At 49.2% G+C, this 21,749-nt stretch overlaps 1 protein-coding gene across 1 annotated transcript in view; it reads left to right on the top strand.

Moving 5' to 3' along the window:
* The window catches only part of GALNT14 (polypeptide N-acetylgalactosaminyltransferase 14), a 220,995-nt gene that overhangs the window by 146,794 nt on the left and 52,452 nt on the right, over positions 1-21,749 (top strand). The window contains exon 3 of the mRNA XM_061156239.1: positions 21,216-21,314. Within this exon, the coding sequence (XP_061012222.1) occupies positions 21,216-21,314 (99 nt within the window). The remainder of the gene's footprint in view (positions 1-21,215; positions 21,315-21,749) is intronic.

Here is a 21,749-nt window from a genome sequence, read left to right as displayed (position 1 = left end):
TCAGCTGGCGCTGTGGCTTCCTTTTGTGGATCAGATAAAGTCCATGGTTGGTGGGTGGGTCCAGCCTGGAGGCCCTGGGTTTGAGTAGACAGTAGGCCCTGGAATAAAGATGCAGCCCTGGAATAGGGCTGCCTACATGCTGCAGCCCTCTGCCTCTGTCCAGGAGACAGGCTCTGTCTCAGTTCCTTTGGAGACTTCTGGCTTCTCTGGTTCCTTCCTGCCCCCTCCTGTCAGTTTCTTCAACCACAAGGGTCAATATGCTGCCATCCTGTTGGCAACTGGCATCACCTTTACCAAGAAGCTCCTACTGTAGCTCTTGGCCCACCCAGGGGGACCCGACTCCATAGACACAGTTTAACCTCTCCCTTTTCCCATCATGCCTTGCAGCTAAGGTTCAACTAGTTATGATACCAGTTGCCCTCTAGGGGGAGAAATCTGTGATGTGTGATAGGAATTCAATAAATGTTAGCTGAGCAGATGAAAGGGAGAGTAAGCCTGGAAAGAAAACTGACTGCTTTCTTCCTATCTGCTTTATGAGTAAACAGGACAAAAGGAGCTAGAGGAAGTCCCCTTCTCCATATCCTCCCATCCTCATGGGCTTCAGATAAGGAATCAGGAGAATAGCCTCCGTTAAAGGGAAAAAGGCCTTTTCCCTTAAAGAATTCTCATTACTGAAAAGAGAAGAGTAAAGAAACGGCATGTGGGAGGGAGCTGAGCTTATTCAATTTGCTTGCAATTTCCCTACCACAGTAATTGCATTGTGAGTTATAGGATGTGTTAGGACAGTGCCTGAGATCTAGAACTATTAGCTGAGCATTAGAGCAGGTGCTGCTGAGAGTGCGGGCACTGGGGGGCATGGCTTAGGAATCCACAGATGCACAGGTGGAGTGAGGAGGGGAGAAAGGAGGAAGGCTGTGAGGGTTTCACCAATAGCTCGCTGTGCTGGTTGAAAAGGCGGTGCACCGGGGGTATGGAACCCCTGACAAACTAGTCATATTGGGGCATCATGTGATAGAAGACTTGGAGGGGCCAGGGGCTTGATCCTCTGTGTGAAACTGAACAGAATCACCATCTTTCTCGTGGTCTTTTTTCCCATGGAGTCCATGGTATTTTGTGGGAGGCAGTGGGGTTTACCTGTAGCCTGGAATGACCAAGTTGAAGAGTAAGAGATAAGACTGGGGCAGGTTTTGTACTCCCCATTCCAGGGTTTATGGAAGTCTTAGGGTCCATGGGTTAGGCGGTGAGGATAGTTTAGAAATGAGTGACTACAGTTTCCAGTGAATCTTTTCATTCACTCTATGAGGTTATCAACCTTTTCCTGCCCACCCCACTCCTTATGTAACACTTGACATTTTCACAATCTTGAGACAGAAAGCCACTGTCTTGGGTCTTCAGTCATGTCTTTGCTGCTGCCCCATCTCCCCATCCCCGATTCAAGCCCAGTGAGAGGACTTGAGCAAGGTGACCAGCAATGGCCTTCCACCCATCCCTGCCCCTGTCTTAGTTTGTCTTCTCATCTGTGCTTGAACTCGGTAACCTTGAAGCTTTCTCACTCCCCGAGTGCCGCACAATTGTGATGGGTTCGTTCTTCCATGGTTGACCTTCTCTTTTTCAGATATAAATACATACAAGGCGGGTGCTCTCCCACCCGCCTTGGTATCACGTGAAGACTACACGGGCGCTTCATCAGAGCATCCGAATTTTCTCCTAAGGCCCATAGTTCTGTTAATGTGGATGAGAGCCTTAATTTCTAGTGGTCACAAGGATGAATAGATGTGGCTGCCTGTGTTGGGGGTGGGGTGGGGGAGGAGTGCCATAAATAACTATTTCAACGTGAGGAAAAGACAGTGTCTAGCTGGGGTGAGTCTGAGAAGATTTCCCAGGGGAGTTCCGCTGTTTATAAAGCATTGACTGGTCCCGCAAATAGTCCCCATTTCCCAGGCCTGCCGCCCCCCACCTGTCAGCACATTCTAGTGACAACAGCTGGATTTGCCATCATCCAAGTAGCACATAAAACGTCTGGCAGACAGGAAGCCATTAAGTGGAGGCACACCCCTTGAGAAGGGGGAAATATTTTGATAAAGCACATGTATATTTTTGTTGTTGCCTGGCAATGCTTATTATGGGGTTGCTTTGATTGCAGGGGAGCAGGAGGCAGGGTGGATGCACCCAGAAGCTATGGGCTGGTTGGGGGTGGTGTTGTGAGAGCTGTGGGAAGCCTCGTTAGTTCACCTCCCCCTGGCCAGGCTGGGTCTGAGTATTCCCCTCGGCATATCCTCCTGGGCTCTGTCCAATGTGGTGCTAAATGGTTTGAACAGTGGGATGCCCATCGCTTGCCTGGAGGGAAAATTCCACACTTCGATACATCTCACTGGGAAGACATTTTTCCTTTGCTCTTTTCCATCCTGGGAAATGAAGGGGCTGTGGCCCCATCTAGGATTGCGTTTCACCCTCCTGGTATTTACTCGGTTGGAATGGCTGTCGAAGATGATCATCATTTCTCTTCTTGAACTCGTCACTTAGCGGTAATAGGATAAAAATCTTTATGGTTGGAATGGCTAAGCATAAAAAATGTTCATATTCCCTCAGAGTCAAGGCGATTCCACTAGCTCAGCACAGAGTTGGTGATTCCACGTCAAGGTGGAGGGTGGGGAGGGGAAACCCATCACAGGCACGTAGCTTTGCAAACAGGCTCGCCCATCCGCTGCATTCCGGTCACTCCTGTGCACCATTTTTCAACCCAGGAGTTTGTGAGCCTGGTGACAGTAGTTCTGAGAGCACTTCACTCCAGAACACTTCAGAGTTTCAAAGAGCTTTGAAGAGAATAGTGGCAGGAGTTTCCCAACAGCCTGGAATCTCAGCAGGAGAACTGTGTCTGCTGCCCTGAGAACCAGCTACAGGGCCAGGAAAGGGTTCTCGCCAGGGTCCGGGGGAAGAAAAACCACAGAGGCTGAGACAGCAGGCGCCTCCGGGCCAGGATTCCTTCCTCTCTGGTCCCATGTCTCTTGCCTGCTGCCCCTTCAGGCTTTTCCCTCACCCCCCACACCCCAATTCTGGCCTTCTCCGTGAGTTTCAGACAGATTTCCCTTATAGTTAATTCAGTAAACATTGGACTGCTTTCACTTTCTCACTGGCCCTAACTTATCATCGTAGTAATCCTGGGAGATGCCCTAGGCAACACATCCCTGGGCAGCACAATATTCTGAGAGCCCCTGCTGGTGGGGGGACCAAGCTCAGGCTGAATCGGGAGCCCGCCCAAGGGGGTGGAGTGCAGTGTGGGATCTTAGCTCTGAGGCTCTGATATCCTCAGGGTAGGGTGTTGGGTCTTAGACCCGGGAGTTTACTCGGAGGTGAGGTGGAAGAGATGTGTGAATTCCAGTCACATTTTGCAAGAGTTTGTTCATTCTCATTGCTGTATAGTATTCCTTTGGAGGAAAGTGTTACAATTTGTATATCTAGTCTACTGTTAATGCTTATTTAGGGTTTTTCCAGTGTGAGATTCTTCTGATAGAGCGCCTATGAGTAACCTTGTATTTATCTCCCGGTGAACAGGTGCATAGGTTTCTGTAGGGTGTGTCCCTGGCAGCTTTTCTAGATATTGTCAAACATCTAGGGAAGTGGTCATACCATTTCCACCCCAGCGGCAATGCAAGAATTCCAGCGGCTCTGCAGCTTTGTTGCTGGTTGTTTCTTTCTTTGTTGCTGTCTGTCTCTTTCATGCTAGCCTTTCTAGAGCCTGAGCAGTGGTATATCATTGTGGTTTAAGTCTGCCTTTCCCTGCTAATCAGTGAAGTGGAGTACCTTTTGCTAAGCATATTAGCTAACTGCATACTTGATCAAGGGTCTTGCCCCTCCCCTGTCCATCTTGCTATGCTCTCTGCCCAGGAACCAAACACAAAGCCTGGCTCTTAGTCTGTCCTCAGTAATCTGCTCCTATTCTGATTAGTCACTGGCATTTTGTCCTGTATCTGGGCAGCGTGATAAAATGGGGGAAACAGCTGGACTGAGCATGAGAAGAGCTGAGTTTCATCTAAGTTACTTCCCAACTCCTCAGCTCTCTGGGTATGTTTCTTCACCTGTAAGAAGTAAGACAACTTCCCAGGTGATGCAGTGTGAATCTGCCTGTTGATGCAGGAGACATGGGTTTGATCCCTGGATCAGGAAGATCCCCTGGAGAAGGAAATGGCAACCCACTCCAGTATTCTTGCCTGGGAAATCCCATGGACAGAGGAGCCTGGCGGACTATAGTCCGTGGGGTTGCAGAGTTGGACATGACTGAGCAACTGAGTGCAAACACACACACAAAAGAAGTGAAAAGTAGCTCAGAGATTGTGAATAAGGTTACCTCTAGCTCTGCTGCTGGTGGAAGATACTCTGCCAGTACATGCTGGAAGTGACTTGGAAAATGGCTCAGGTTGGAGGCAATTTCCAGATGCAGGGCGCCCTCTGACTCAGCAGCACCTCCTTGCTCCTCAAGGCCCTAGATTAATCCTCCTCACACACAGGAGGCAAGGGTCCCACAGAACCCATAGCACCATCCTTTTTATTTGCTGCCATGGCCATTTCCTTGCACAGCCTCCCCTTCCTTCTCGTGCCTTCCCCCAAGTGGAAGTGACCAGACTCCCTCCCATCTGAAGATCCAAATGTAAGCTGGTTTAACACCATCTCTGCACTTATCTGAACATCTCAGGGTCTCTTAAACACAATGACAACAAAACTGTTTGCCCCTGGAATTGACATGTCATGTGGATGGCAACTTGACTGCAAACTGCAAACTGACCTGCCCACGTTTTTCAGTCTAAGTATAGGAAGTTGGAACATGTGGCTTCTTTCCCTTTAAGACCCAGGATGCTGGCATGCTCCGTTACCATTACCCACTAACACTTTGAAGAACACTTGTGGTGTGATCCCCCTAATGCAGAGAGAAACGAGGCTGGCAGGACTGGCTCGATGAGGCCCAGGGGATCTCAGGACACCTGCCACAATTTCTAAGTGAAAGGCTGAACCTTGTGGTGAGTTCCTCAGATAAGGATAATCACATCTTATATTTATAGGAGACTCTCCTAAGCCCTCTCATATCTCCTGCCCTTTATGTCCTCAGTACCCTCTGGGTGAAGGGGCCATTGTCACTTCTCAGTGGATGAAACAGAGGCCCAGGCAAGGCTTCTGGTTGGCTAAGTGGTAGGTAGGTTTCCTCACCATGTGAGCTTGGAGAGAGAGCATCTTTGCCACTTACCATCTGATCCTGGTGTGAGTTACTCAACTCCTAAGCCTCAGTTTCCTCATCTTTAAAATGGGAATAATAATGGTACCCAGGGTTGCTGTGGGGGTAAGCAAAGCCATCCATGTCAAATGCAAAGCTTGGTCTTTAACCCCTCATAAGCATGCGGTGACTGTTAGCTGTGGTCACGGGCAGCCAAACTGGTATTAGTCTGAGGACCAGCACTGGCGCTCAGACCCTGGGGTCTTTTCACTGCTCCGCAGCTGTGGCTAAAAGCAGGCCCAGGAGGTGGGTGTAGAGAGGGTGACTGAAACCAGGAGAAAGGGGCTACCTGGGTAAGTTTGGAGCGATCCTGGCTTGGCACCTGCTCCCCATCATGTTCTCTAAGAGTTAGGTAGGCAGAGGTAGAGGGGACGGGGGCAGGGAAGTTGTGCAGTGTCCTGCCTCAGCCTTGGCTCTCAGCACCCAACACTTCACTTGCCTGAATGTCAGACTTACTTTGAAAATGAGAATGTGAAACAAGCCATGAGGCAATCGCAATGCCGCGTCTGGTAAAATTTGCACTTTTCAGATCCTAGGGATAGATGCCAAGGCCAGCAGAGGGAGTGATTTCAGGGCTGGGGGCCAGGAAGCACAAAATATGTTTGACAAGAGCTGAAAAGAGCAGAGAGGAGATGACAGCTGTGGGTGGGAGAAGCCGTGGGAAGGAGGCCACCCGTGTGGTCCTGGTGACAGACGGTGGGATGAAGTGACATGAGCCCTGGGCCCCAGGGTGCCAGGAAAACTCACTGAGGAATGTGTGATGTGACAGAAGAAGGGCTCTGCTGGGGGACCTGTGGAATCATGTAGCAGCCGGGCTTCCATCTGGGCTGGCGAGGGGCACAATCAGCAGAGGCCCCTTGTGGAGTCCTGGGTGTCCTGATGCAGTAAGAGGAGCCACTTCCGTTGGACTGAAGCGGATTATATCCAACAGCTCTCACCTCCTGTGCTCACCTCACCCCCCCAGTGACCCTGAAGCCAGCCCCATCAGGCATCATTACCTCTGTTCTCCTGTTTTCCCGCTTCTCCCTGTCCCTCCTTGATTCATTAAGTAGACACTTCCTTTTTTCCCTTGCCATGAGCCTTGCTGAGCCTGCCTCTCAAGATATCAAGTACCCGGTCTGCTCTCATGTCTCCATCTCAGGGTAAGCCCACTGCCCACCCTGTGACTCAAGCCAAGTCCTTTGGTGTCCCCCCTCCTTGCCCACCTTTGCTTTGTGGAGTCTGCCTCCTGGATAACTCTTGGCTTCTGACTTTGCTCCCTGCTCACTGCTGCCCCCTCTACCAGCCCCCCTCCCACTGGGCTGTGGTCCCACACCCGTCCACCCTCCACGCCTCCTCCACGGACAGCGTCCCATAGGCGGATGCATCGAGCCTCATCCAAAACCCTGCCCTGCTGCCAGCTCACCCCGCCCCTGAAGCCATGCCCACCCAAGCCAGGCCCAGGCTTGCAGCTGCCTGACTGTGCATAAGGGTTTATGCCTTCTCGCCTTCTCATCTTCACAACCCTCTCTGCTCGGGACGCTCTCTCACCTTTCAGGAACCTGGGTGGGTGGGGTCCCCACTCCAGGGAGACATTGTGCCCCCTCAGGCTAAGTAGGGCAGCACCTCCCACTCCCGTGCTCACCTCTGAGCAGCACCCATCACCCCAGTTTCAAGCTCTCCCTCTCCCCTCCTTGAATGACCTGGGCAGGCATGTTGGCTTATCTTTGCACCCCCCTCCAGAGCCCCACAGAGTACCTGGCACTCAGATGCTTCATCAGTCTCAACTGATGACTGATGGATTCAAAGAACACCCCACTGGATTCATTCTCAAACGATCTGAAAACATCATGGTTTGCAAGTGCAGGCGTGGGAATGAATCCTCAGAGCAGAGGGAGAAAATCAAATCATGGGAAATTTAAAACCACCTTCACTCAACAAAGAATTCTCTGTGTTAGCACATAAATCCAGGACCATAATCAGCCAACATTTATTGATCAAACTATTCCCCTGACACGTGGTAGGCACCTTATATATGTTCTTTCAGTTAAGCCTCACAACAACTTTGCTATGATCCGGGGTTTAGAGAGGAGAAAAGTGACTGCAGTCAGTTGACTATCTGGCCCATGGGAACATCAAGCAGTAGAAACGTGGCCACTACCCATGGAGAAGATGGCACAGCTGTTCAGAAGTGGGAGGGAGGCCAGGGATCCCGTGAAAAGTGCAATGGAGGCCCTGACCTAGGCTGAGCGTTGCACAAATGTTGTGCTGAGGCAGCTGTAGAAAGGATGATGGCTGGATGGGGAGGCATGGTGCAGTTATGACTAAGGAGGAGTGGACTGGGTTAGTAGGGCTAGAAGGCTCAGGTGAGAGAACTATTGGGCAGGGCTGACACAATGGTGGGGGCTTTGGGATGCAGCCAAGGTTTAGCTTAGGTAACTACCAAAGGTAGGGAGACTTAAATATGTGAAGCAGGTTGTGAGGAAGATTAATGTGGAAGGTTGTGGGGAAGGAATGAGATGAGGTACAGTCAGAAGGCTGTTGCAGCCCCATGGACCATGGAGGTGGGCCAGGCTTGGGCAGATGGAAGTGAGAATAAAGAGATGGAGGTAGAATTTGGTGCATGACTAACTTGGGGATGGACCAACTGTCTAGAAGGGTGTGGGCAAGCATGAGAAGTCTTAGCTTTTTACCTCCTCAGCTCAGACGTTCCACGAGGTCACCACTGTGAGTTCCTTGGAGGATAAGAGATGTTGGATGCCTGGCCTTCAAGCAGATCGTTCCAGATCTCACTGTGCTGGGTCTGACCACATCCCTGGAGTCACTAACTGCTTCAGTTAGAGGAACATTTCTCCCTTCAGGTAAAGGGAAGGAATGACTCTTCTCTGATCCTTTAGCTGGATTGTCTGATAAATACCAGGAAACAGCTCAGAGAAGATCAAGGGGAGACATCCTTCCTTCTGGACAGCCAGACTTGTGATTTTCCATCTTTCCAGTACCTTCCAGCATGCAGACTTTAAGAGCAAAGACAGACAGAAAGGTCAATATGAACCAAAGGTTTTCAAGTGAGTGAGCTGGCTGACCATCAAGGGGCATTCTAGTGGAGCATGAGAGCTCAGAGTTGGGAGCCAGACCATCTGGTGTGACATCGAGATGTGGCTGCTTACTGACTGTGACCTCACAGTCTTCTCCACAATGGTCTCAGAGCACTTTCCCCAAGGAATGATTGTGCAGATTTAAAGCTCTTGGAAGAATACCTGAGACATAGGGTTCCATCACTGTTATCTATTATTACTACTGTGTAATGTGATTCAAGCAGGACTAAAATAAGACTTGGAGAAGCCCTAGTCTCAGACACTGAGGAATCTTTTTCAGGAAACATTTCAAAAATAAGCCTTGGCCCACCTCCACACTTCCGGGTCCTGGCTAGACTTTGCATTTGTCTTTTGAGAACATGCTCCCCTGCACACACACGCGTGCACCCAGTTACCATCTGGGTGGTGCTTGGTACCAACTGACATGAGGCCTGGCAGCATCCCAAGAGAAGCCTTTTTGCAGCTTCCTGAGAACAGCCGATCTTCTTGGAGAAAAGTTGCTGCTACTTCCCTGTGGTTTCCACCAGACCTCAGCATCCCACTCTCTTCAAAGGGGCCGCTCAACAAAAGACCAAAATTAGTTGTCTAGGAAAACACAGTGGTGCAGAGTGGAGCCATGGTCATCTCTAGGAGGTCTCAGTGCGACCAGAGGTGCCCGCATTCTGCAGGTCAGCTGTGTCTTGAGCCCAGATAGCGCGTGACTGCTTGGGTGGCAGCCATGCAGGAGGAGATAAATTGGGGCTGTGCTGTGCTGTTCTCGTCAGTTAGTCATGTCCCGCTCTTTGCAACCCCATGGACTGTAGCCAGTCAGGCTCTTTTGTCCATGGGGATTCTCCAGGCAAGGATACTGGAGTGGGTTACCATGCCCTCCTCCAGGGAATCTTCCTGACTCATGGATCGAACCCAGGTCTCCTGCATTGCAGGTGGATTCTTTACCATCTGAGCCGTCAGGGAAGCCCAAGAATACTGAGAATACTGGAATGCGTAGCCTATCCCTTCTCTAAGAGATCTTCTGGACTCAGGAATTCAACCGGGGTTTCCTGCATTGTAGGCAGATTCTTTACCAGCTGAGCTACCAGGGGAGCCCAAATTGGGGCTAGAGATTGGAAAAACCATACCAGCTCATTCATATCAGCAGCACCAGGAACAGAGCTGGGGATGTTGGTTCCAGAGCAGAGTGTGGTGATGCCGTGTCTCCTGTGTTTAGTGTCTGCACTGTCTGTGGAGGGTGGACATAGGTGCATTGTTATTTAGTGGGACAAATGCTTGAACTATACTTTCAGATGCCATTTGATATATCTGTGCAGATCTGATCTGTAGAGTTGGGGTAAGGAGGAGATGCTGAGGGAAATTTTCTCAAAGCTTAATTTTACAATTTATAGTGCTTTTAATTATTCTGAGGTTGTGGCCTTTTGAGTATTTAAACACCCTTTCTTTGATGAAATAACAGTGATGCTAGATGATGAGAGTCTTAAAATATTTTTTTGCTGCAAATGAAAATGGTGCAAGCCTAATAATGGCCTTGATAATTTTTAAAAAGTTTATTTTGCTCACATGAAAGAATCCAGTTATCTAGAAACTATTGTCTGACACTAATGTTGAAATTTTAATTTGCATTATATACAAGCTTTAGTAATGACCTAGGACAATGGTGTCTAATAAAAATAGATGTAAGCCATGTAGGTAATTTAAAATTTTCTAATAGTCACATTTTAAAAAGTAAAATTTTAAGTGAAATTAGTTTTAATAATATATATTATTTTAACCCAATCACCTAGAGGAGAAAATGGCAACCTTCTCCAGTATTCTTGCCTGGAAAATCCCATGGATAGAGGAGCCTGAAAGTCTATAGTCCATGAGGTCACAAAGAGTCAGATACAACTTAGCAACTAAACCACCAGCACTACCACCATCCATGGGTATCATTTTGACATATAATCAATGTAAAAAAATTACTGATGAGATATCTTACGTTCTGTATCAGTGTTGGAAATCTTGTGTGTATTGCACACTTACAGTGTATCTCCATTCTGATTTATCTCAAGTGCTCAATAGCCACCTGTGTCTGGTGGCTACCATATTGGACAGTGCAGGTCTGGGAGAAGAGAGCATCCAAGCTATAGTTTGGCAGCCCTACTGGATAGGATTTCGTCTCTTCCTTCCCATGTAAGGAAGCATTGTTCATCCCCAGGACTCACTGAACAAGGGGAACATTCCAGCGTTTTAAACTCAGCTGAGTATTTTCACTGCAACAGAGAATGCCCCAGAACCTCCACAGGCACAAGATGACTATCCCAGGCACAAGATGATGATGTCTCCCTGGACAACCTGAGCCAGAGGCTCCCTGTTTTCCCCACATCGTACCATTCTCAGTTTTGGTGACTTGTTTGGTCTCCTCTGTATGACTCACCTTGGCACCTCACCCAACTTGCAGTTCTGCAACTTCCTTGAGCTGGTGTCACCTGTCACTTGGCAAGAGATATTTTTTCCTCTGGCTTTGACCCCATGAAAGCCTCACCTGCTTCCTCCCCTACTCATCCACCCACTCATTATTCAGACATTTATTGTATATGTCTACCATGTTTAGTCACCATGCCAGGTACTGAAGTTAGAACTACAAACGAGCCCTAGGTTTCACTGCAGCTAACAATCAGTAGAGGAGACAGACTAGTAGTTCCCAATGCCTGATCATGAACTGCACTGATTGGGGGGAGTGCAGAGTCCTAGGGGAGCACATTAGAAAAGCCTTAGATGTCAAGAAAGGCTTCCAGGGGAAGTACCTTCCAAGCCAGCATTAGAAGAGGAGAAAATATCCGGGCCTGGGAAGACAAGAGAGTGCATTCCAGACAGGTGTGAGGGAGGGCAACACCTGCAGAGGTCCAGAGGGAGAAAGAGCAGGTCAGGCAGAACGTGGCTGAAAATTGGAGGATATGACGGGAGGAGCCAGAGGTGGTGCCAGGTCACCAAGGATGGTAAGCGGTGATTTGGAGTTTCAACTTTATTTGTGAGCACTTGGGCAGTGTTGAAACATGTTAAAGATTTACAGTTTGGAATGATCATTCTAGCTGCAGCATGCAGGAGAGATTGGATAGGGATAAAGTCAGCTAGGAAGTGGCTGCAATAATCCAGCAAAGATATGATGGGAATAGAGAGAAACAGCCAGGTCAAGAGATAAGTAAGAAGGATTGACAGAACTAGGTTTAGTGAGATTGGATGTCGGGGAGGTGGCGGCAGGATTTGAGAATATCTCTTGGGTTTGGGCACATGGTAGGTGGTTAGTTGGGAAACATGGAAGGGTCAGCGGACTTGGACAAGGTGAGAGAGGCAGAGGGCAGCTGAAAAGGTCATCGCATGGGGTCGTTCAAAAGAAGATGTTCATCAGGTTAAGGTTAGGGTTGGGGTCATTTGCAAACAGATGGGAAATTGAAGCCTTAGAAACAAGTAAAATAATCTAAAGAAAAGGAAGATTGAGAAGAGGATGGCTTAGGAGAGAATTTTGGAGGGGAACACCAGAATTTCAGAGGGGAGAAAGAAAAGGAAAACCAAATCAAGAAATAGCTTAAGAAGAGGAGGGCCATGCTAGGGTGATTTCACCAAAGCCAAGGGCAAAGAGCCAAACATTTAATGATATGTGTGACCTTCAATATTAACTACTACAGAGTTGACAAGCAAGATAAAGACTAAAAAGTTTCTGTTAGGTTTAGCAACATAGATGACTTCTTGGGCTTTTGGCTAAGATCAAGTGTAAACTGAGTGACATAGAGAAATAATAGGGAGTTTGGTGGGAATGTTTTGAAGGAAGAGGCTGATAAAGGGCACTGGAAAGCAGTGGCCAGTAACCCTGTATGGACTGGGGCTGCTGTAAACCATCTGAAAGTACCCCTGTGACCCCCCACCCACAACCAAGCCTAAGTGTTTTAAGGAAACAGTAAGTTCTAGGAGATCTTAACTTGGCCACTACCTAGTAGCGTGACCTTGGCGGGTCAATTCATTCATTGTTCTGGGCCTCAGTTTACACATCTTAAAAAAAGGGAGCTGGAAGCAGTGTTTTTTAAAATCTGTGTCCTACAAAATTCTGTGTGGTAGAATGTTAGGTGGTTCAGTATATCCCTTAAATATGGAGTCCCCATTATATGTGAAAGATTACAGGGCAAGGTCAAAGCTTGGTAAACAGGGGCTAGCAGAAGTCTCAGTGTGCAAGGATGAATCACCAAAAAAGTAATCTAATAGTTTTTCAGTATGTCTCATGCGCCAAACTTATCTGACTCTTGTAGACTTTCTAAAAATATCTTTATTTATTTATTTGGCTGTGTCGGGTTTTATTTGCGGAGTGTGGGCTCCAGAGTGCACAGATTCAGTAGTTGTGGCTGGTGGGCTTAGTTGCCCAAAGACATGTGGGATCTTGGTTCCCTGACCAGGGATAGAACTTGCATCCCCTACGTGGAAGACAGATTCTTAACCACTGGACTACCAGAGAAGTCCCAACTCTTATAGACTTTATTCACAGAGCATGCATAGATTTCCCTTGGAAATACGGTCCAGCAGCTCATAGTGTAGGAACTAATCACCAGAGGAGCTCTGTGGTCCTTTCCCATCCAGCATGGCAGTGGTCCATGAGTTTGTATGGAGCCAAAGAGGGAAAGATCTTCTGTCTACTCTGGGCTGCAAAACAGAGGCAGAGACTGAGCCTTTGGGGGCCTACAGACAATGTGGCCCTTTACATCCTGGTGACTCCCTGCCCCAGTTAGCTTCCCAGTTTGTCAGCAAAGACCCTTTGGGGCATTCTTATAGTACATCGCCAGGAAAATGCAGAATTGACTTAGGAGATCACCATTCTGATCTACAGCCTGCAATTAATAATGATAGTGGAAGTGCTCTAGAATTGTCAAGATGTAGGTTTTTCTTATAAACCTGATGCTAACGGAAGTAGATGGCTAAGAAACCTAGAGGGTCCTCTGAGAAACGGGGAGTGAACTGCAGTCCTTGAGCTGGCCTGACAGATTCAACCAAGAACAAGGTGATGGTTGGTGCAAGGGAATGTTTTTATTGGCCTAAGTAGGCCCACACTGAGAACAAGTGCTCTGCCCAATGGCCTTGTGCTCATGGAATGGAGGGATGTCCGTGATGCCATCTAGGTCAATCTTTCTTAACTGAACTTCTGCAAGTGAATCAGGTCTTAAAGCCCTCTGACATCATTGTAGGAAATGCATTAACTTCTCTGTGCATGGAAGGGTACTTACTAGTTATGCACCATCCATGGGAGAAGAGAGACACTGCAACAGTTTTTCCATGGATTGTGATTCATATTAAGAAGTCCTCAAGAGCTGAAATTAGACTGCAGCCATGAAATTAAAAGATGCTTGCTCCTTGGAAGAAAAGCTGTGACAAACCTAGAGAATGTATTTAAAAGCAGAGACATTACTTTGCTGACAAAGGTCTGTGTAGTCAAAGCTATGGTTTTTCCAATAGCCATGTATGGATGTGAGAGTTGGACCACAAAGAAAGCTGAGCACTGAAGAATCGATGTTTTTGAATTGTGATGCTGGAGAAGACTCTTGAGAGTCCTCTGGTCTGCCAGGAGATCAAACCAGTCAATCCTAAAGGAAATCAATCCTGAATATTCATTGGGAGGACTGATGCTGAAGCTGCAATACACTGGCCAACTGATGTCAAGAGCCAACTCATTAGAAAAGACCCTGATGCTGGGAAATATTGAAGACAGGAGGAGAAGGGGACAACAGAGGATGAGATGGTTAGATGGCATCACTGATGCAATGGACATCAGTTTGAGCAAGCTCCAGGAGATGGTAAAGGACAGGGAAGCCTGGCGTGCTTCAGTGCATGGGGTCGCAAAGAGTCAGACACGACTGAGTGACTGAACAACTACAAAAGAGCTGAACTATGAATATTGGAACACCCCCCCAAAGGTATCCCTTAAGAACTTCCCTCTCTATACTGGGACCCTAGGAATCCCATACCTAACAACATCTTGATGCCAGCAGAGCATGAATGAAGGGTCCAGTGGAGGTTCTGGAGCTCCATGCTGGGAGAATTGTGATGCCTTTGCATAGCTCTTCTACTAAGTACCCCAGGGGATTTACCTTTGACTCCACAGGGAGTGAGAACTTCCCTGGTGAAGTTGGTTTTTCAGGAGCTAAAACCAAGGAAGTTGGTTTTCATTGTCTGTTGCTACATAACAAATTACCACAAAATTTAGTGCCTTAAAGTAATGTTTATTGGGATTTCCCTGGTGGTCCAGTGGTTAAGACTCTGCGCTTCCACTGCAGGGGACGTGGGTTCGATCCCTGGTCAGGGAACTAAGATCCCACATGCCACAAGGTGCAGCCAAAAAAATAATAATGCTTATCATTTCAGAGTTTCTGTGGCTCAGGAATTCAGGCATGGCCAAGGTGGGTCCTTTCCTTTAGGGTCTCTCACAGGCAGTGTTCAAGGTATCATCTGGGGCTGCAGGTATCTTAAAACATATCTTGGGGCACGTTTCGGGTGGGGGACCCTCTTCCAAGTTCACTGACATGGTTGTTGGCAGAATTCGGTCCATCACAGGCTATGGACCAGAAGCCCACTCTCAGTTCCTTGCCATGTGAGGCTCCCCATCATGGCAGCATGCTTCAGCAAAGCGTACTAGGCCCAAAAGAGGGAAGTCACCGTCTTTTGTGACCTAATCACAGAAGTGACATCCCATCACTTTAACTGTAGTCTGTCCCTTAGAAGCAAGACACCAGGTTCCGTCCACAAGGAGGTAGGGGCTGAGGGACTTCAGCTGCCCAGCCCAGAGCCCAGCCGAGTTCCTAAGCAGTTCACTTCCCGCCCTGGCCCATTTACCTCCTTCCCAGGACACTAGAATTTAATTATGCGCTCAGCAATTCAAAACATGGCTGGGTCAGGGAATAGCAGATCTCACTGTTATTTTAAGTGTCTTTAATGAGAGGCAGGATTTCTATAACACTAAGTGAGGGTGGCTGTGGAGGAGGCAAGGAGTCAGAACAGTATATGTTTATGTGAATGAACAAATTAATCTGCATGTGAAATCCCAGTGAAATTGACATGAAATAAAAATTTCATGCCTTACAGTGTATCAGTGTTGCCCATGAAATGAGATTAAAAGGAATTTCTGGTTTTACCAGCTGTCATACTTTTTAGACTGCTTGTGTTTTTCTCTTCCGAAGAGTCAAGTTTGAACCTAGAGGCCAGTCACAGATTTGGCATTTCATAGTTTTAGGTCATCTTCCTTTTCCTCCTAGCTGAGAGTGGACTTTCTTGCATAGAACTGAGCTAGGGATGGAGTAGGTGTTCTTGGTCCCGGTGCAGAGGAAGCTGACATTCTGGAAGAGTCATTGGGCCAAAAGCTCTTCCCCTTTTGTCCTTGCTTTGTCATTTGCATCAGTTTTGGGGAAGTGTTGGAGGCAGGGGAATGGGGAGGAGATGTGGTCCCCGTGGGGCCTCTTCTGGGCTCATGTGGAGGACACGGGGGACAGAGATGAAAGTGGGGAGCAAGGGAAGGCTGTGCCCCAACCAACTGCGTGAGAATCTAGATCATCACTCCCCTGGGGACTGTGTTCTGCTGGAAACTAGCCCCACCCCCGCTTTCCATCTTATGCCTGCTTCCCTTGGCCTTTGTGACCTTAGAGTTCAGGCAAGTGGCCCATGTGGAGATGAGAACCCAGTTGTTTTGTATGCCTGATCTGGCCTGTGGAGTGAGTGCTGGACCTTCAGAAACTGGAGGGACAAACCATAGCTTTCTGTTTAAAAACAGGTTCACACGCCTCCCAGGGCATCGTTGAAGTCACCCTGCACCTGCCTTTTCAGGCTCCATCTGGGTGTTAGGGAGCCTCTGTTAGGATGTTCCTGTGGCAGCTCAGTTGGCAGTGTCCCGGTCTTCCTGTGGAAACGGCAGGCAAGCTGGCCCTCCCTGCAGGGTCCTGGAGCTTGGGAGAAAGTGCGCCTTGGGGTGGTGATGAGCCCAGCGGTCCACACGGTGTGCAGGGCACAGAATACACTGCAGGGACAGCTGGCGGCCAGTGGCACGGAGAGGTGGTGGTGTGGTGACACGGACGTGTGGCAGGCTTGGACTCACTAGCTGCAGCGAGTCACCTAATCTCTCTGTGTCTTAGCCTCCTCCTGAGTGAATCCATACAGTGCCTCTCCATCCTCCACCTCTACCCTTGTAGGGCTGTTGTGAGCATTAAATATGCAGGTGCTCAGGACAGCGCCTGAGCAGGGATCACTAAATGGTCATTTAAAAACCTTCCCTGAGGCGGATCATTTCATCACAGCAGTCACTGGCCAGCTCCCAAGTGATGAGAGCTTGGCCCAGTGTGGCCCACCCCAGGCCTGTCTGATTTCCACTGTGTCACGCTGCATCTTTGCGTGACCTTTCCCCTTTTTCTAACTGCTCTCAGCCTCCCCTCTGGGACACTAGAGCCTCCCTTCAAGATTTTGCCTTCTGGACACAGAGGATTGTCAGTTCTGGACATATTAGTAACAGTAATTATGCTGTCCTCTCTGCTTCAGAGTTACTGAGTCTGCCTGTTCATCAATCCCTCCTGCTTTTACACTCGAGAATAAAATCCTGAAAGTTTATAATTGATGACCACTTCTTTTCTTCCATAAGGGTGGCATCCTGCAGGGGAAGACTGTGTGTCCAAGAAGTAGAGGACCATGGTCGTAGCCCCGGCAGGCACACTGTGGGCAGGCCTGGCAGGAGCCCTCCTGCCTGATGATAAAATGGGGATGACGATCATCAGAACACTCTGTTTATGGGCCACTGTCAGTTTAATGAGCTTATGCAATAAAATAAAAGGCATGTGCACACATTACATTTCTGGGATAACTGACAGCCATCCTTGCTTGGTGTGTTTCTAACATCCCCGCTTTGGCACCTCTTCAGGTGCAGAGATGCGGCGGGGTAGGCAGCAGAGCAGTGATTGGCTGGTGGAGAGGTGGAAAGAGATGGAAGAAGAAGCTCTGACCCTGTGTCAGGGGTTAGCATCTCAGAGCACCTCTCTGGAAGCATCCTTGGTGGATAACTGATGGTGAACACTCAAGAAATGGATGGTTAGGATGCACTGGGAGACCCACCTGAACTTGCAGAAATGAAGTCAGTTGACTCTAAAAAAAAAGAAACAACCCGTGGAAAATCAGCTCAGAGGAGCGTGCATTATTCAGGAGCTGCTGTGGCAGTCAGGATGGCAGCTCCAGGCTGGCATCTGTCTGCACACACAGTGGTGGTCCCGCCCTTCCTCCCAATTCCACCCCACCCCCAATATTTTCTGCTCACAGCTCTTCTCTCCAGTAAAACCCCTGAATCTTTAATAAATTATAAACATGCTTTCTCGTCCATCTGCCGGCGCCAGATCTCAGTGTTGGCAGCCGTCTCCATTCCCCTGGTGCCCCTAATAGATCTCGCTGTTCGATTAATCTTTTAAATCCTCTCCCAGAAAGCCCAGGCACCGTCTGACTCTCCTCATGGCAACCAGTTTTAAGGACTTTTCCAGGCACCTCGGCCTTGTTGCTGCCAGTGCCCAGGGCTCGTCCCTAAGTGGTTCTGCAGCTCCCCCTGGACCTTGAAGGGCAGGCAGGTGGCTTGGGAAGGGGGGCCCTGCCCAGCATCAGCTCCTCGGGCTCCTGCGCCTTTACCTGGATGAGGTCTCAGAGGGATGCTAGGGACAGATACCACGTTAGAAGTCATGGAACCTGGATGCAGCCCATCTCGGCCACTTACCAGACGTGGGATCTTGAGCGAGATCCCAAGCCTCAGTTGTCCTCTGTGGAGTAGAGGTTCTCAGAGGCCGTTGTGAGGGTCAGAGGAGACAAAGGATGAGTCCAGGCACTTGAGCTGTGAGCAGGGGTGGGAGGAAGATACTACCCTGTGCCAGGAGCTGTGAGGCACCTCCCTCCTAGAGCTCACCTTTCCTGGGCTTGTGCACACAGGAGGCGCTCATGGGGCTTCTGCCTTGCCTCCAGGAAGAGCCTCTGTCCTTTATCCTGCAGGCGCAGGAGGCTGGAGGGGGCTGAGGCCCAGGAGCACAGCAGCACAGGTGCCCACGGAGGCCTGTTACACTACCAAGTTCAGCCCAGTTTAGGAGACTGGATTGGATTGTCTCCAAGCCCCTTCCTTGGCTGAACTCTTGAGTTTGCAGTTCTAGTCCATAAACATTGAACGTAGCCTGGAGGGACGGTTCAGCCACTGTGTAGTCATAACAGTAATAGTTCTCACCACCATTTATTAAGCAGCTGTGAAATACCACATGTTTTGCTGCATTCTCTGCAGTCTTCACCTCTTCTCACAGGTGATAATATTGAAGGTCAGAGAAGAGAAAGGACATGTCCAAAGACACACAGCCGGTTTTTCAGCAGATTCAGGATTTGCGTCAGCGTCACAGCCCAGGTTTCTTTCTCTAACACGGATTCTACATTCTCTGCTCTCTTCTCCCCCTCTTGCCTCCCAGTGCCCCTCACCCACTGTGGGACAGGGCAGAGCCACTCACCGAAGGTGCCTTTCCAGCCCATGCAAGACTTGGCTCCACCTGATGGGAGGAGGAGACTGCAGGCTTCAGTGTGATGTTCAACATCATGATAGTTATTATTTGTCAAGCTAATTACCTAACATTGTCACAATCTAGGGGGGGAAATCTACAACTTAAAAATTATCTCCACTTTCCAGATGAGTCTTAGAAAAGTATTAATAAATGTGGACATCCAGCCACACTGTGGAGCCTCAACTGCAGAATGGTTTTTGCAGCATTTTGTTCGAATCAACCACACTTATTGAATGTCAGCTACAATCAAAGCTTCTGATTACTGATGCTTGGAAAAGCTTGAGCAGGAGAGCCATGGGCCCAAGCCCTGTTTTACAGATGAGCAGACAGCAGCCTGGAGAGGCGAGTGGTTGACCCACTATCTCACAGCTGCTCAGTGGTATCCAGACCCCCAGGGCCAGTATTCTGTGAGCTGCTTTCCTGGGCATCTGGCTTGCAGATCCAAAAACTGTGCTGTGATGGGGATGCTGTACCCATATCTCTCCATCCGTCCCTATGTCACACTGAGACCCAGCACCTCCTCCTCCATAAAGCCTTCTTTACTCCCCATTTGGGGGCCCACCTCCCTCTGCTCCCCTAGCACCTGTGGGGCCATACTCTGTCTCCCAGCTGGATGCCTCCAGGGCAGGAAAAGGGACCTGTCCAGCCTTGCTCAGGTCCTCTCTGTTCAGGGTTGGCTCTCACAGGAAAAAGTGTTCAAAATTATCACGGAGGCAAAATGGGTGTCAGGCCCATTGGCTAGGATTGAGGTTCTTAAGTGTTTCAGTCCACAGGCTTCTTTGAGAATCTACTAAACGCTATGAGCCATCTTCCCAGGAAAAAAACAAACACATATTCGTATACAACTTTGCAGATGATTTCAGAGGGCTCACAGTCCCCTTGAAGTCCATCCTCAGGTCTCTGGACCCCAAAAGCCCCACACTTGGGAAGAAATTGAAAAACAGGCAGAGGACATTTTTGACTCACCGAACATCTCTTATTTACATCCTCATTTACTACCCCTGGAACAGTGAGAAATGGGAGGAGGCATTACCCAGGGATTGCCCCTGGTGGCACCGGCCTCACTAGGTGGGTTTATTTCCATTATTATAGTAATTTTCAGGCTGCGGGCTACAATTTTCACTTGCAGTGGGGTATTAAATTGAAATTACCCTAGATGTAATTGTCGTACAAAATGATCCTGGACACAGAGAAATGAATGTCTTTTCAAGACACGGGTTTATTGTGTATGCCGAGTTTTAGGGCTCAGCCTCTTTAAACATGCCAGATTTTCGTGTATGTATTGGGGTGACAGGAGGTTGGGAATCAGCATGGTGTGGTGGGCTGGAGCTGCTGGCCCAGAACGTGGTGAGACCTTGGCAGGCCGAGATTGGCACCGACTGGGCTGCGGAGCCTGAGTTTGAGCGTGGGCTTGTGAGGCTGCCAGGAACCACTGTGCAGTGCCTCAGGGATGCGGGAAGTCCCACACTGATGTTCTGTTGTTGTTCAGTTGCTCGGTCATATCTGACTGTTGGCGACCCCATGGGCTGCAGCATGCCAGACTTCCCTGTCCTTCAGTATCTCCTGCAGTTTGCTCAAACTCATGTCCATTGAGTTGGCCATCCAATCATCTCATTCTCTGTCACCCCCTTTCCTCCTGCCCTCAATCTTTCCCCGCATCAGGGTCTTTTCCACTGAGTCAGCTGTTTGCATCAGGTGGCCAAAGTATTGGAACTTCAGTTTCAGCAGCAGTCCTTCCAATGAATATTCAGGATTGATTTCCTTTAGGATTGACTGGTTTGATCTCCTTGCTGTCCAAGGGAACTCTCAAGAGTCTTCTCCAGCACCACAGTTGGAAAGCATCAATTCTTTGGCACTCAGCCTTCTTTAGGGTCTGTGTGTTAGTCGCTCAGTCATCTCTGACTCTTTGCATTCCCATTAAGTATAGCCCGCCAGGTTCCTCAGTCCATGGAATTCTTCAGGCAAGAATACTGGAGTGGGTAGCCATTCCCTTCTCCAGAGGATCTTCCCAACTCAAGGATTGAACTGGGATTTCCTGCATTGCAGGTGGATTCTTTACCATCTGAGCCACCAGGGAAGCCCTCAAATGGCCTGTACATCCACTGAATTTGATAAGTGCAAGTTCCCCGAGGTTGGTAGGAGATCCAGCTAATCATTCTCAGAGCTTTGTTTCCACGCAGTAGGGCCAGGTGAGGCTCTGGGGTCTTACATGGTGCTGTGTAGCTGAGGTAGCCCCACCAGACACCAGTGATGCCCACGGTTCCAGCTCATTGTGTCTGCTCTGTCTCTAAAGTCCTTCCTGTCCCTTTTCTCCTCTAGATGCACCCTGCTGGTGTATGGAGCCGACCTCCCTCCCACCAGTATCATCATCACCTTCCACAACGAGGCCCGCTCCACGCTGCTCAGGACCGTCCGCAGGTGAGAGCCTTCCTGTCCGTCAGCCTCCGGGCCGGCGCTCAGAGAGGGCATGTCTGCCGACCGGGGACTGGCTCCAGCGTTTCTAAGCACCCACCAGGCGCTGCTCAGCACAGGCCACGTGCGTCCACGAGGGTAGTCACTCCTCACACTCCTATGAGGGTGGCTTTTATCCTGTTTTATAGGAGGAAAGACAGAGGCCGAGGCATTAGACTACTTATGGAAGGTCACTGAAAGTCACAGAGGACTTGACCCCAGGGCAGTTGCCCTTAACCACTGCACAGGTTGCTTCTAGGACAGGAGTTCACAGTTTCACCACCAACGAGGGAGCTGGGGCCCCGAGAGGCTGAGGACATCCTCCACCCCCAGCATTCAGCTGGGGGTAGAACTCCGGTCTGCCAGGAGTGCCCAGCCCAGCACCTGCCCCTCCCCTGTCTC

The sequence above is a fragment of the Dama dama genome, chromosome 11 (assembly GCF_033118175.1).
Source record: "Dama dama isolate Ldn47 chromosome 11, ASM3311817v1, whole genome shotgun sequence".
Lineage (NCBI taxonomy): Eukaryota > Metazoa > Chordata > Mammalia > Artiodactyla > Cervidae > Dama > Dama dama.
Note: the sequence above shows the minus strand (reverse complement) of the source record. Positions and strands in the feature narration are given on the sequence as shown.